The 15396-nt window shown below is 46.5% G+C and overlaps 2 protein-coding genes across 2 annotated transcripts in view; one reads left to right on the forward strand and one right to left on the reverse strand.

Annotated features, from left to right (window-relative positions):
• Positions 1-432: 432 nt before the first annotated feature.
• Lamtor2 (Late endosomal/lysosomal adaptor, MAPK and MTOR activator 2) lies at positions 433-8225 on the reverse strand. The gene is made up of 3 exons (XM_077669875.1): positions 8016-8225; positions 5739-5901; positions 433-1532 (listed from the first exon to the last, which is right to left on the reverse strand). Exons 1-3 carry the CDS (start codon positions 8081-8083, stop codon positions 1386-1388), a joined length of 378 nt encoding a protein of 125 aa, XP_077526001.1. The 5' UTR covers positions 8084-8225; the 3' UTR covers positions 433-1385.
• Positions 8226-8396: 171 nt separating this feature from the next.
• Positions 8397-15396, forward strand: part of Ecd (ecdysoneless cell cycle regulator) — a gene marked incomplete in the record, with an annotated part of 19931 nt that continues 12931 nt past the window's right edge. The window contains 5 exon segments of the mRNA XM_077669879.1: positions 8397-8603; positions 8701-8818; positions 9685-9772; positions 10705-10829; positions 12737-12940. Of these exon segments, the coding sequence (XP_077526005.1) occupies positions 8411-8603; positions 8701-8818; positions 9685-9772; positions 10705-10829; positions 12737-12940 (728 nt within the window).

Raw genomic sequence — 15396 nt, forward strand, 5'->3', positions numbered from 1 at the left:
TTATCTATATTTGGCAGTCAACGCCTTGGAGCGTGTGAAGTCCCACTAAGAGAGCAACATCTCCTGTGTATCGGCAGCTTGCATGCACTTTGAAATAAAAACTTGCCAAACTAGGTGGTGAACAAGGCTAACAAAAACCTTTGGTCAGCACCTAATCACGACCAACTATAGTTAATGATCTTTCCTTTCGTACTTCTGTGCCACATCAATATTTTTGTACTGCGAATTGAAACGAAGCAAACACTTATTAGCTCGCATATGAACTTCTAACGTTTCTATTGAAGCGAACCATATTAGATAGATCGATAGAGATCAAGTTTGTATACGCTGAATCTTTTTTTTTTGTAGCTAGGAAAAGAAGCAATGTTTAGCTTAGAGGTTTTATTAACAAAGCTTTGCAATTTCCTAGACAAACCCAAGGGACTCTGAATATAAAACGGAGTGAACATTTATTCTCAAACACAAACCACTTCTGACACAGCTGTACGCACCAACTGTCCCCAATGCTTCAGCAGCTAAAGAAGGTGCACTGTGCTGCCTTCTTAAGCTATCTACAGTGCTTGTTACATTGCAATGATGAACAGACAGCACACATAACGCAAGAAGAATTTTGGACAAGAGTCCCTGACCAGTGTTGATCTGTATTAACAGATTTTTGAGACAATACTGAGCAAGCTCTTCACATTATGCAAAATCCAACAACTAAATAAATTCTCGAAAATCATTAAATGTAGTTTCAATCCCTGAATCACTTAACTGCCTGTAAAGTTGAAGCATTTTGGCACAGATGAGAAGTTACACCTTAAGCAAAACTTGTGTGGTTTGGAGTAAAAAGAGCCTGGGGGCCTCTTCTAACAACAGTGCTCTCTTTATTTCTTGAAAAAGCTATCTTACACACAGCACAGGTTCAACTCAGAACAGACGCTTTTACTGATAAGCAATTCTAAAAACAAGTAGCACTGCGCAGAAGCTTTGGTGTTAAAATGTATCCCCCATACACACGAGAACTCTCAGACAACTGGTTCACTTGGACGCGGGGCCGTTCACGGCAAGGTGCAAACAGCGGACACGCTGATCCCACTTATCCAATCGCACTGTTTCCATTCACAGATTTCTTCATGCACGCGATACAAGAAGACCGTGATGCACACATTCAAACTGCATAAACAGCCTTCACATCTTCTCAACAGTGTTCTTCAACATGTGGATGCTTGCAACGCACGACCATGCATGCACATACTTCGTTTCCTTTTTCTTTTTTTCCTACACCAAAAACGGCGCCACTCAGCCCCATACGTCAGCCCATGAGGAGTTGACAGCACCAATAGGACTCGCACGGTGGAGGGCACCCTCGCTTGGATCCGACTCGGCTCGGATTGGCTCGGCTACGAGACGGCAACTTGCAGCAGGGGCCCCTCGAGGTACTCGACCAAAGCGCGGGCCTTGGCCCGCAACAGGCCCTGTCCCACACTGGTCTTGGCGTGTAGGCAGAGAAGCAGGTTGGCAACCTGCGTGATGGCCACCTGACCGTCCTGCATGGAAAACGGGGGGAGGGGGTAAAGACGGCTTTAGCATTGCGACTACCATAAAACAGGTCTGGCCACTGTTCAAAAAGAGCAATTGATTGATTGATTGTAGGGTTTAACGCGCCGACGCACCGCAGGCGATGAGGCGCGCCGTAGTGGAGGGCTCTGGATTAATTTTGACCACCTGGGGATCTTTAATGTGCGCCGAAATCTTGTACACACGGGCGTTGTTGCTTTTCGCCTCCATCAGAAAAGCGGCTGCCGCGGCCGGGAATCGAACCCGCGACCTCGTGCTCAGCAGCGCAAAGTCAAAAAGAGCAACATACATGTAGAACCGAACACACTACACTACACATAAGCGCAAGTGTTACGCGGCTGTATTTTCACTGTGCAGCATGGAGGGATCCGATATCCCAAGCTGTAAAACTCCAATGAAATCTTTATAAAATGCTCTACTTAAAGGGGCCATGCAGACAAAATACAAGTTTGTTTTATTCAAAAGATGTCATGTTTGATTTGATAGTGCCCCTAGCGTTTGCCCGGCAGCAACCGTATTCACTGAGAAATTAATCAATTTAGGTCAAAATTTCGCTTCTCCCGCCAAATCGAGTGTTTTCACGATGTCTGCCATGAGGACACGGGGGTGGGTATTCAAACGAATTTCCAGGGCATCATTAGGCCCTGCAGCCTTGCCTACCGCCAGTCCTCCCAGATGGTACTCCCACACTTGCCTGCGGACCGTTGTTGCTTTGTTTTTGGCCGTATTTGCACCTGGATTGTTTTGTTATGGTAGAAAGTATTCATTTCGTGAAACATGGGGTACGCTTGACAAACAGGGTCACGTAAGACAACGTCGCTTATGCCAATCGGCCAGTGTCGTGCAAGACAACTCCAAAGCGGCCGTCTGCTGTGCAGCTAAAAAAAGCATAGCGCGCCCAGTACCAATAGCAGTGCGCATCAGTACTTCTATGCTTACGTGTATTTTCTAACTTTCATTGTTTACCCCAGCACTCTTACTGCTGTAAAATGAATATGCTTTACATTTAAGCACAAATTGCTGATTCGCCAACCTTATAAGCCCTGGCTAATTTGCGTTTGCCTTTGGCGGCCTCAGCGAATTGCATACCACATCATAGGTTCTGTTGTGGGAAACGAGCTAGGTATACTCGGTGACAACTTAAGAACGGCACCGGAAGTTGCCGCTGTGCCTTATCAACGTAGCCGGATGTTTCTCCGTGCGGTGCAAGTAGGGCATTACTGGGAATATTTGGAACATGGCGTGAGCCGTTCCTGTGATTTTTTGGACTTAATATGCTTATAATATTCATAGCAAACCCCTTTCCTAATATTCATAGCAAACCCCTTTCAAAACGCGCGCGCACTCGCGTCACGGGTCCGGCGCTTTGGCGGAGTGATTCACTACATGAGGTGGTGCCGTTCTTGAGTTGTAACCGAGTACAGTGGGTCGTATGGCCATTCCCTTTTTTCCTAATTATGTAGCTTATTTGAGTGAAGTGTGCACTAAAAGTGGTGTCAGCATGATTCTAATGAGGCAATCTTTCGAATGAACCAAACTTGTGTTTTGTCTGTATGGCCCCTTTAATTAAGCTAGCCAACCACTACTGCACAAGTACAGCACAAAGGTCATGTTTTCATAATCGCCCTGGTCGTGTCCACCAAAGGATGGAGGCCTCTCCCAAAGATCTCCAGCCAAGCCTATGGAGTGCAACCCGAGTCCACCCTTTCCCCGAATTCTCGTAGCTCATCCCTCTATCGAGTCCTTGGCCGACCCCTACTGCGTTTACTTGGCAGCCACTCCGTTAAACGGATCGACCACCTGTTGTCCACCAAGCACATGACGTGTACTTCCCATGCCCATTTTCTTCACTTACTAATTTGAGCTAGAATGTCCTCAACACAGGTCTGTTCCCTAATCCACGCAGCTGTTTTGTTATCCCTAAGCATGACTCCAAACATTCTTTTGTCAATGTCTATGCAAGTTTTCTTTTAAGTAGCTTGGTGAAACCCCAACGCAAAATAAAAAAAATTGGAGCAATTTACATGCACCTCTTCCCTTGGCAAGCTGCCCACCACGCGTGAAAGTGTACATATCGGTTGGCCAAGCTGTTTGTGGTAGGCACTGCCACGTGATCCGATATCTGTGGTGTGAGCCAACGAATGCAAGCACCCCGACCCGTTTGTTTCTCCTGCTCACTCCAGAAGAGCCTGGCGTCTTCACTGGCCACTTGCAGTAAAGAAATCCTCAAGTGGATTGTAAACATGGATCAACTCCATTGTTAAATTAATGTTCAGGATGCATAGGCGGCATAAGCGTAGTTGATTAGCATTAATTTTAAATGAGAAACGCGTTCAGAAGTTGCATTTCCCTAGCACCACGCTGCCCGCCAATTTGCCAATGTCTCCCATGCAGACGGCACTGGCAACAGAGCAGGGCTACATGAAGTGGCTTGTTCGAATGTCCAACCAGCACAAGCTGCACGGGAACCAATAAAAAGTCGACATTAACCACGAAAAGGGTGAAAATCAAAATGAGGGCTTAGATAGTGCGATCAATAAAGGCTCTAAGCTCCGACAATCTACTCAAATAGGAGATTACGCAGCTGAACAGCACAATGAAGCCCCAAATAAGCCTTCATCCAATTCACTTAAGTGTCCCCTCGAGCACTGGCCCTTTCAAGCATCAGGTACAGCTGTTCAAAGTACTTGTCAATTATGGTCAAGCACGCCCAGTGCAATACACGGATATCTTCAACGCGAACCCATCTTCCATGCAACTGAGACTGTGTACACCTTTAAGCAGCTAAAGCTGGTGTTGCCTCCCCCCATGTTTACAAATGTGGAATTTCATGCATTAAAACAATGCAGGCACCGGGAACAGAGAATGCAGGTGTTGGAAACGAGAGGTGCACCCTGCAACGACCGAGCCGCCTTTGGCAGCTGTCCGCTCTTTTGGTGCATCAGTCATCTTCACTTGCAGCCTAACGGCAGCCACCCAAAACCTCCTCGTCAGTATCTGCCGTCAATTGTCGTAAACCGAGAATTGACTAGCACAATTAGTCCGTTGTGGGTCGGCACATCCACCGCTCATTGATATGGTAGCCACTTGGAATGCATTAACCTTGCAAGCTACTGGACACGGGGAACATTTTCAGCTGCTCTCGTGTCAACGCAATTCCTAGCTATGGGGCTTGTGGCGGCGAAGGGGACGAACTCGAGTGAGTTGAAAGCACCCATGCAGACAAAATACAAGTTTGTTTTACTCGAAAGATTTCGTGTTTTGTAGCACTTATTCACTGAGAAATTAATCAATTCAGGTTAAAACTTTTAATTCCCCTGCCAAATCGTGTGTTTTCATGACGTCACAGGTGTGCGCATTCAAACTAACTTCAAGTGCGTCCTTAGGTTCTGCAGCATTCCTTACCATAAGTCCCTCCCAGATGGTGCTCCCATAGTCAGCCGCGGACTGCTGTGCGCCGTTGCTTTGTTTTTGATCATATTTGCATCTGAATTGTTTGTTACTGTAGAAAGTAATTGTACCGTGAAACAGGGTATCCTTAACAAACAGGGTCACGCAAGACAGCGTCGCTTACGCCAGCCAGCCAGCGTCGTGTGAGAAAACTCCAATGCGGCGGAATGCTGTGCAGCTAAAACAAGCATAGTGCACCCAGTACCAACAGCAGCGCGCATTGGTACTTCTATGCTTACGTGTATTTACCTAACTTTCATTGTGTACCACACCATTCTTAGTGTTGTAAACTGAATATGCATTACAGTTAAGCGCAAATAGCTCGTCCGGCAAGCTTACAAGCCCTGCCTAAATTTGTGTTTGCTTTGGCCGGCCTCAGCCAATCGCGAAGCTGGAAACATGACATCATAGGTTCTGTTGTGGGGAAATGAGCTAGTGGGTCACGTGGCCATTCCCTTTCTTCCTCATTATGTAGCTTATTTGAGCAAAGTTTACGTTAAAAGTGGTGTCAGTATGATTTCAACGAGGCCGTCTTCCGAATGAACCAAACTTGTGTTTTGACTTCATGGCTCCTTTAAAGGAGCGCCCGCCCTGTTCACTGAAACTCGAAACGTGTAAGAGCCCAAGGTATGTTCTTTCTCTGTCCTACTTGGCCTCGATGTTCGCACCCAACTTGAGATCGAGCCGACTATCGGCCACGCAACAAGAGTCGCAACAGCGCCCACCTCGCACTCGACGACCACCAGCCGGAGCTGGCCCTCGCTGATGGCGGCGTGGGCGTTCTTCTCGTTGCAGAGCCAGATGCTGCTGGCGATGGCGGCCGTCATCTTGGCGTCCTTGTCCGCATAGCCCGAGTAGGCCAGCAGGGTGCCCTCCCGGTTCAGCAGCCTGCCACACAAAAAAGGGGGGAAGTAGGGGCCAATTTCTCTTTCGAAGTAATCGGTCGGGCAGCAGAACGCTAGGAATACTGTTCAGCAAGAACAGTTACTCTAGCGGGAAAAATAACAGACCCAGGCAGCAGCAGCAACCTGCTATGCATTTCAGCCGTAGTCTCCGCACAACTAGGAAAGATATGTCCACTCTATGTTGAGTGACATACCGCGTTCAGGCATGCGCACCTGATAGGTCTGGTTCTGCAAGTAATAATAGTTGACGTATATGAAGTGAAATCTAGTGCAAAAAGCGAGGGGGCTAAACATAGTTGGGGTGGGTGACAGACGCGCGCCATTTTCTCTGCAGGCATGCCTACACCACATTCTGCGATAAAAACTGTCATTGTTTGTAGTGCTTAAAGGAGCCATGAAGAGAAAATACAACTTCGTTTAATTTGAAAGAACTAGGATTCAGTATCTCAGTCAGCTCCATTACAGCCACAAAAGATGTTTTTTTAACGAAAAAAAAGCAAGAAGTATTTAAAAACTTTCAAATTTTGCGCTACAGTGACGTGTTATGAGCAAGAATGACGTCATACGGGCCAACAATAAAACATAATTTTCAGTGCGTTAACTGCACGTTAGCATTCAAGTGATGCGGTCAAATGGAACTAGAGGCCACCCCATTACAGGCGTCCAGTCATGTGTCGTTGCGTCAGGTCAGTTAGGCGGCCGCCAATCGCACAAACAAGGTTCCGTAACGTCATAGAAAAGTTGCAGGAAATTGGCTACGGGGTCGCGACTGCGTCACACGTTTTCTTTCATATCTCCGTTATTTGTTCGAAGATGGCGATGATAGTGGTATCATTGTTACTGGGACTAAGCACTCTTTCTAATAAACCCAACTTGTATTTTGTCTTCATGGCTCCTTTAAGTCGCAGCATTAAGCACAAACTGAGGTCGCTAGTGGCCCTCGCACAACGATGCTAGGATTGTCCGGGAAGCCAGTTCCGACATAGACGGGAAGTAAGACAATTTGGAATAAATGTCCAAAGGTCTTTCCGAATCGGTTCAGAGATTGGTCACTCACTTGCGGTGCTTAGGTTTTCACATTTGTTGGTTGGAAGCACGTGACAAATCCTACAGACATACGGAGAAGACTTCCAGCAGTAAGTCCAGATTTCTTTATTTCTTGGTTAGGCCAAAAATAACGACCAGTGTGGCTGTAAGCACCGGGGGGTTTTACGTTGGAAAACTGTACCGAATGAAAGACGCCACAGATGTATACGTTGTCTGCATGAAAGACTTAGCACGAAAATCTATTTAAGCACTGTGGTTGTAGAGACTGCAAAGAGAGGAAAGCAATTTGGTTTCTGCGGAACTCTGCAGTGAACAGCTTATCACTCATTAGACCAAGGCATTTTCATGTAAGCAAAACTGACCGGTATTGCCCAAAGGCAGACGTGCTGCACACAGGCATGCTTTGTCTAACATCTCACGAGTTCTCGAAAGATTTTGCGTTATGGTCTGTGCATTTGGGCGGGCATAACTTAGCAATAGCTAATTTCTGGGGACGAATTTCTCGCAACAAGGGCTGAGGGCACGCTCTCCTGCGACGATTGAAGACGTGTGAAACGACTGTGGGCTTTGGCCCTGCAAATGTCAAAACCACCGTCACAACTTAGCGGCCCTGTTCCCATTCACCACAGGTAACTGCGATTTACAGAGCAAGCGCAGTTTAGGAACTTCCGTACTCCCCACGAGAATCCAACAGATGCGCTCTGCTACCAGTCGAAGCTAAGGTACGGGCCACTCGACGAGCTAGCACGATAGCAAAACCAACCGACGGGTGGCGATGATGTTTCGCTAGACGTAAGAAGCGGGGTGTAGGAAACACAGACTTGGCAAAATCGGCAGGCCCTGGTGCACCTAAACAGTCAAGCGGAGCTCAGTAGCGGACCAAAAATGGGGCGTGCGGATAACGTGACGGTGGACTAATTTGCAACCTTCAGAGCGCAACCAAAGTGCCCCTGCTCGCGACACGAGCCACGCACACACATTCAATATAATTGGTCAAGACAGGGAGTCAATTCGGACCCCTCGAATGCGCCGCGGCCACCCACAACTCACAGCGTGCACAGGACGCCGCTGGTGTTGGCCTGGGACAGTACTTGCGTCAGCGCCCGGGGTTTGAGCATTTTGACGGCTCCGAGTGCTCTTCACAACGATCTCCGCAACGTCCCTGGTCGATGTCAAAAGGCGTCAACACGGAATCATGTGACGGCACGCTAATCAGCAACAAACAAGACGAACGACCGACTAAAGAGCAAACAGCTGGCTGATTCAGTCCTTCACTCACGAATAATCCGCAACAAACCGACGCCTCAAAAATACAAAATAAAATAGCACAATAAAACTATAAAAATTTAAATTAATATTTTATTTTTTATTTGCACTTATCGAACGTTTGAGTTAATTTTGTTTATGTGGAGGTTTCAGCTGTCAGCTAGTTTCGTATTTCAAACATGGCAGCGGCCAGGCAAGTCGCAGACGACACCGTGTGCTATTATTTGTTTCCGAAGCTCGAAAACCCCGCAAACGCGAGGCTCGAGCTCGAAAAGAGGGCCGAACTGTACACTGCCAAGCTGCTTCCAGTCGTGGCCGACTACATCTGGCAGGACGAAGCGTTCAACCTGCGCGTCGTCGACGCACAAAGAGGTGAGAAGGCGGCGCGACCGCGCAGAAGCTTCGATCGAACGAATATTTAAACGAGGGCGTTTCCTGTCACTGCCGGATTTCGCCCCGTTCCTCGCAGACGGCGTGCCTCCTCATCTGGGAGGGAGCACGTACTTCGGCGACAATGTCGAGGACGAGTGGTTCATCGTGCACCTATTGTTCGAGCTCACCAAGGACGACAAGGACCTAGTCATCAAGTAAGAATGGGAGTGGTCAGCGGCGGTTTCACAGTGAGAGCGAGGACAGCCGTGTCCTTGGAAGAATTTTGAGTAGCTTAAAGCTTTTGAGTGCTGTGCTGTATTTAGTAGTGGCTGGCCTGGGGGGTCGGGAGCGTCGTCGCCATGGCAACAGATGAGGAGTGATGACGTAATTTGCTATTACGGGCAGTAGAGCAGTTTCTTAGTTTTACCAGTTTTACTGCGAAAGCGGAATATGTAAATACTTATCGGCATGCGAAAGTCTAGAAAAAGAGGGGCTTTGTGAGGCTGTTCTCAAGCATGGCAGTAAAGTTGCTCCCCAATGTAGTCAATGAATGATTGCATTTGACATCAAAGGATTAACCTTTCTGTCGCTAAGAACCTGTGGCTTTGTTTTGTGGACAGTGATGTTTATAATTCAGCAACTTGTACGCAGCCCGAAGAGAAGGGGGGGGGGAGGGGGGGGGTGTTAAGGTAACAGCTGTTTTTCATTATTTGGCCTTTCAGGACATTGAGCGAAAGAATTAATGGCAGTTCCTCGATTTTACTTGGTCCTTCATTTCAGGCTTCAGTGACGTGCAGTAGACACTTACCTGAAGTCGGTTGTGTTTTTAGGTGGAAGAAACCGAAATGTTTTATGTTGACAGTTGAATTTCGTATTGACTTTGTTGTGGAAATTGAGCCATTGGTTCAACTGTCCTTGATAAAATGCACCCATGCATTTGTACTGGGTGTAGCTACAGTGTACTTCTACCGCCTCCTCGACCAACATGAGTGTACGATGCATGAAACCATTGCGTTCGGTAAGGGCAGATTGTCACTGTCACTGCTGTCAGCACAGGCCCACAATTTTTCTGTTTTTGAAGGGTCGAGGACTCAGACGGGGAGTTCCTGCTTATTGAGGCTGCAGAGGCTCTCCCGAAATGGCTGAATCCAGAGACCAGTGAAAACAGGGTAAGTACAGTGCTGGCAACTTTCATGGTTGGCGCTTAAGGATCCTATGCCACATGAACTCTTGTAGGGGTCGCAGTTCCTTCTTTTTTTTTTCGAAATTCTAGCGGTAATTTTGGGGGGTGCGACCCGTGCACTAGTAATTTCTGTCGCCGTTTGAAGAAATGAGTCAGATTGCGGCTGCATGCACAGCATTTATTTTGGTTGCACCTTACTCATGGCCGTCATCACTGTTGGTGTCTTCGGAGCTGGCACTGTCTGTGCCCCGTTTCTTTGGGAGCACCCTCTTCAAACACGAGGTCATCCTCATTGCCATCCAGATTATTGAAACTCCCGGTCACCTTGAAGCTTCTTTAATACCACATCAAAAGACGCAGGGTCCCATGCACTTGCATTGGACAGTGGAGCCAGTGGTGCCTTCTTCACCCTTCTGTTGGACTTTTTTTGGGCTTTAAGAAAATGTACAAGAGGATGCCACCCTATTGCAAGTCCACCCATGAAAGTTAACATCTGAGAGCCCCCTTTAACCGAGTAGTGTTAGCGCATGAAACTTGGTAGTAACGTCTCAAAAAATATACTTTTTATGGATTCATTTATAGCTGTATATGGGACTGCCCCAATATTTAAAGCCACAGAAAGGAAAAATCCTGTACCTGATTGTTCATTTTCTTTTTTCCTTTTTCAATTTCGATTGTTCAATTTTTCTTTCAACGCTGAGTTTACATTCTTAGTGGCCCTGTGAACAGCATTTTTCACACTTTTTGAAGCAAAAAAAGTTTTGTCGAGCATTGACAACGCAAGAAAGGACACAACTTGTCTCTAAATGACACTGTAGCAGATCTAGGATTTTGTCATCGTCTGTACAACAAAAAACACTGAAGCAAATGCCCGCTTCAGAACTGATTTTCTAAATTCATTTCTCTTGCCCCACGCAGGTGTACCTCTACCGTAACAGCCTCCACTTCATCCCTCTTGAAGGCGGAAAAGCCCCGGAGGAGTGTCAGGTGCCGAAGATATGCGACGCCATCACACAGATCAGGTCTCCTCTTGCAAAGACAAAGTGAGCAGCATTACTGTACTTGCTTGACTGTGGAACTGCAGAATCTTTATGACTGCAGTTATGACTCTCAGTGGAAGGGATTCAGTGGCCATGAACCTCTCCACATGGCCATTCTGATTTGCCGACTTTTGCTGTGATGATGTGCTTTCACATTTGCAGACTGAACAAGTTAGTGGATTGTGAACATGTTTAGTGTCTAAAACCTGTTCTTGAACCAATGGAAAGTTGCCTGTTTACAGTCAAACCCCGCCATAACGAAATCCCCACAAGTACGAAATTCACGCATCAATGACATGGATCCCTGGCAAACGTCCATAGGAGCCCGTGTATTTCATATCTCGCGGCAACGAAATTTTTTTGGAAAGTGATCCCACGTTAACGAAATTCGCTGCAAGCCCAGTCGGCATTTTATCTACCCATTTGAGGCTAACAGTGGGCAAAAAGGGTGCAAATGCACTCTTTATTTTCGGACTCAAAGTGCGTAAACTTCTGCCGCAGCACGCTTGCATGGCAGCCGCCATATTTGTTAACAAAAACAATCGTGCAGCAGGCAGCCATGGAGGCAGCCTTGTTGTGACACCACCAGGGGGCGACACATGGTGACTATACTCGGTGACAACCTAAGAACGCCACCGGAAGTTGCCGCTGTGCCTTATCACCGTAGCCGGATGTTTCTCCGCGCGGCGCAAGTCGGGCGTTACTGGGAATATTTTGAACATGGCGTGAGCCGTTCCCGTGATTTGTTGGACCTAATATGCTTATAAACGACTCTAGTGACGACGAACAAACTGTGTGAGACAAGGCAGACGATATCACGCATTCATAGCAAACCCCTTTCATAATGCGCGCGCACTGACGTCACGGGTCTGGCGCTTTGGCGGAGTGATACACTACATGAGGTGGTGCTGTTCTTGAGTTGTAACCGAGTATAGCAGCACGGCTTTCGCTTGGGCTACGCCAGCCAGCTACCGCTGAACAGCGCACTTGCGGTCGTTGTGTGTGCGGCAATCAGCACGCCGTTTGCTCTCAATCAAAAGCGGAAGTTTTTATCACTAAGGCAGCCATCATTGCCCAAGTGGAGGAATAAGGCAGGATAGCGCCGACAAGTTTGGGACCGCCTGCAGCTTGCTGCACCATCTTGAAAAGCGAGGTGCACGTGCGCAAAACAAAACAGTGGCAGCTGTGGCCTTTCTGGGTGTCAACAAAGCACTGTTCACTTAGTTCTGTGAACAGCATCGGAACCACAAGTTTCCACTCTGTGGCAAAGTTCGTCAACAGAAGAAGCTGGACTTTGCCTGCATGATCGGACATACTCAGTGCCGAGGACACGATTCGGTCATTCTTAGGCGCTTATGCCGACTAGCAGTGAACCACTTCCTGTAGTGTGAGAGCTGAGCTGTGAAGTTACTGCAAGGTAAGGCTCACAAACTGATATAACTGACTTTTGGGAATGAATTTTCGGTTTGCGGGCGATGTTACTGTCATTTATGTTTCATTCTCACGGCAACGAAACTCCTGCAAATAGGGAATTTTTTGGCTTTCCCCGGTGGTTTCATTATTACAGGGTTCCGGTACTTCAAAAAAGGCACAAAAGGAATTTTGAAGGTCGAGATGGCATTAAATCATGTTGAGGAACAGCTAAACATCACTGCACATTACAGTACATCTGCTATAGGTGCAGGGTATTTTGTAAGGTGTTTTCTTTGTTTTTCTTTTTTTGGGCAAAATAAAATGCCACCCAAGTCAGTAACTTCACATCACAGCAACTAGTAAGATTGTCACACATTCTCTGCAGTGTCTTTTCATGTAGGCACAAGTAGTGCCTTACTCTAAGCTGCATACGTACAATTACTACACTGTTCTGATCCCATCTAACGATGCGTGAAACTGCCACAACACTCCACCAGGGCGGCGCCAGCAGTGCAGAAGTGCCTCGCGGCCAGAGTCCATGACGCACCAGCACGGCACCGGGCGAACCAGCACCGAGCGCACTGCTACTTGCCCGCCAACGCTGCCGCACTGCTCCAACAAGACCCGGGCCTCTTGGGACTGGCCGTGGGGGCGTTTGTGTCTCGCGACCCCCTGGACCTCCGCGCACTGCGAGCCATGAGGTGCATGCAGGGCCCTTTTTAGTCATCTTTTTTTTTTTTTTTTTTTGTTTTTTTTTTTTTTTGTTTTCTGTTTGTATTTGTGTGGGTGTTTGTTGGAGATTCTGAAACAGACATCAGTTTTTTACTTCAACGGTGACAAAGAGGGCGTGACTGTGCTTCGCGCGAAAGTTTTAAATTGTGCAACGAGTTGGGGCTTGCTTTTACCCAATTTTTGCGCTTGTAACATGTACCAATAATTGACAAATCTTCAGATCTTAAAAGTGAAGTTGAGGTTGCGTGCCTTGCACCAGCCATCATTGAAATTTTCCTCCCCATTTATTCTAACCGCCATGTTGTCAAAAGCAGAAGTGAAGTTTCACTGTTCAGTCGTGAACCCGTGGCGCCATCTTATCTTCGTCCCAAGAGCACATGTGATAATTGCGTGTAAAAACCAGAACCGCCGTTTGTGTTGGTGCACGTCTGGAATTGCCAGGCTGCCTCACCACTAGTTGTCTCTACCAGAACGTTGGTTCATTTAAGGGGGAGACATGGCTCTTAAAACAGCTTCCTTAATTTGTTAAGTACCTTATTTACTTGCGTAACGATCGCACTTTTTTTTTTTTCAAAAAAATTTGATACAAAGTTAGGGGTGCGTTCATTACGCGGGGTAAATTTTTTGCGAAAAACTTTTGAACACGGAAAAGGCAAGCGAGTTGCGGGTCATAATTTTTACAGTAGGCCTCATGAACATAATGAAAATAATAGGTAAAAACAAAACTCCGCACACCGCCGCCAGATGCTGTCCAAAGTGATGCAAAATGCAGTGTTTTCACGAATTACGGAATGCACCAGAACGAGTTTGTTGCGAGGTGACAACAGGGCGACCAATAAGTGGCTGCTGCTGTCGCAGTGCGGGAAATCAAAACAGACACGGCTGCCGACGCAGCAAGCAGAGCGCATTTTTTTCTTTGTCTTGTGAGTACATTATGTGCATTTAGTGAGAGTTTCTCACTCATCAATATTGAATGCATGCTAGCCATTATCGCTAATACAGTTGAACCTCGTTATAAGAGACATGGATGAAAGAGACAATTGGGTATAAGAGACACTATTCACCCACATGGCTGGCTGCCCTATCTTTCCCATTAAATTGACCTCTTTTATAACAGACATCGGATGTAGAAGATTGGTTATAAGGGACAAGTCATCCTTGAACTTTAATCAATAATCTCGCTTGTAACAGACATTTTAACTTCAGATCCAGTGCCACCAGTCACTAATTGCAGTTGCTTCCATTGTGGAAACACAGGTGGGCGACAGACGCCTGCAGTAGCTATTTATTATAACTTCAGCAAACACACAGTGGTTCAGTCAGCTATGAAATGACGATGAGAAGCCCTGCCAATGGAAATGCAACTTGCAGAAGTGGTTGAAGCTTACTGCCATCCATTGGAGCGCGACCGCACATGCGGGCTCTCCCACTCGCGTAGCTCCCAATCAAGAAGCATCGCAGATGTCTGTGCGCTTTGGCTATTCATCAGGCTTGTGAACTCAACATCTACGATTCATCTTCCACAAACAGTGAAAGGAAAAAGATAGTAGAATCGCTTGTAAAAAACAGTGTAAATACAGTCATGAAGCAAACAAAGATTCACAACTGTTTCATAAATTCTGGGGGCCAAACATAAATTAGAATGAGCCTTTTGCAGCATGCTGTAGCGTTCTTTTGAGCTTATTTTAGTCATACGGTGCCCACAATATTAGTAGGGTCTGATTAGCAAGTGAAAACATGGTACCCTGCTTATAAGAGACATCTTGTATAAAAGACAGAAACTGCTCCCCGGTATGTGTCTCTTATAAAGGGGTTCAACTGTATCGGCAAGTCTGCGGCAATAACGTAGCCATGTCCGCTTTGAAAGGGAAGGAAACAGAGGTATGAACGACCATCATCAGCTAGACTTGGCACACATACGACACACTGCTGCGGCAAGTTCACGGTGCGTTCATTGCGTGTGAAATTTTAAAAATGGAATTTTGACGACAAACTGCAGGGGTGATCATTATGCGAGTGCGATCATTATACGAATTAATATGGTAAACGCTGTGAAACTTGTCAGCCTAGCTGCTTTTTCCCACTGATTCTAAATATGCCATTACTTTTTGAGTCGCTCAATTAGTTCCCAAGATAATTACTGATTCTAAATATGCCATTACTTTTTGAGTCGCTCAATTAGTTCCCAAGATAATTACTGATTCTAAATATGCCATTACTTTTTTAGTCGCTCAATTAGTTCCCAAGATAATTAGAGATAATTAGCCATTAATGGTGGAACAATAGGCGAAACAGTGTTAGTCATAAAACTGTAATCTTTACACTTTCCAGTACTATGAACCCCGGTGAGTGCAATAAGAGAAGCGTTTTTTTGATGCACCGCTTGGGACTAATTTTACAGCTCAGTAAACTTTGGTGGCAGCAG

This window comes from Haemaphysalis longicornis, unplaced genomic scaffold (assembly GCF_048455015.1).
Source record: "Haemaphysalis longicornis isolate Haplotype H1 unplaced genomic scaffold, Haemaphysalis longicornis Haplotype H1 scaffold_5, whole genome shotgun sequence".
Lineage (NCBI taxonomy): Eukaryota > Metazoa > Arthropoda > Arachnida > Ixodida > Ixodidae > Haemaphysalis > Haemaphysalis longicornis.

Excerpts from the sequence above, each read along its gene's own strand:
- Lamtor2 (XM_077669875.1), bottom strand. The coding sequence starts at position 8,083 with ATGCTCAAACCCCGGGCGCTGACGCAAGTACTGTCCCAGGCCAACACC. Across the intron at positions 5,902-8,015 it reads AGCGGCGTCCTGTGCACGCT|GCTGCTGAACCGGGAGGGCA; the intron begins GTGAGTTGTGGG and ends TTTGTGTGGCAG. Across the intron at positions 1,533-5,738 it reads TGGTGGTCGTCGAGTGCGAG|GACGGTCAGGTGGCCATCAC; the intron begins GTGGGCGCTGTT and ends TTTTCCATGCAG.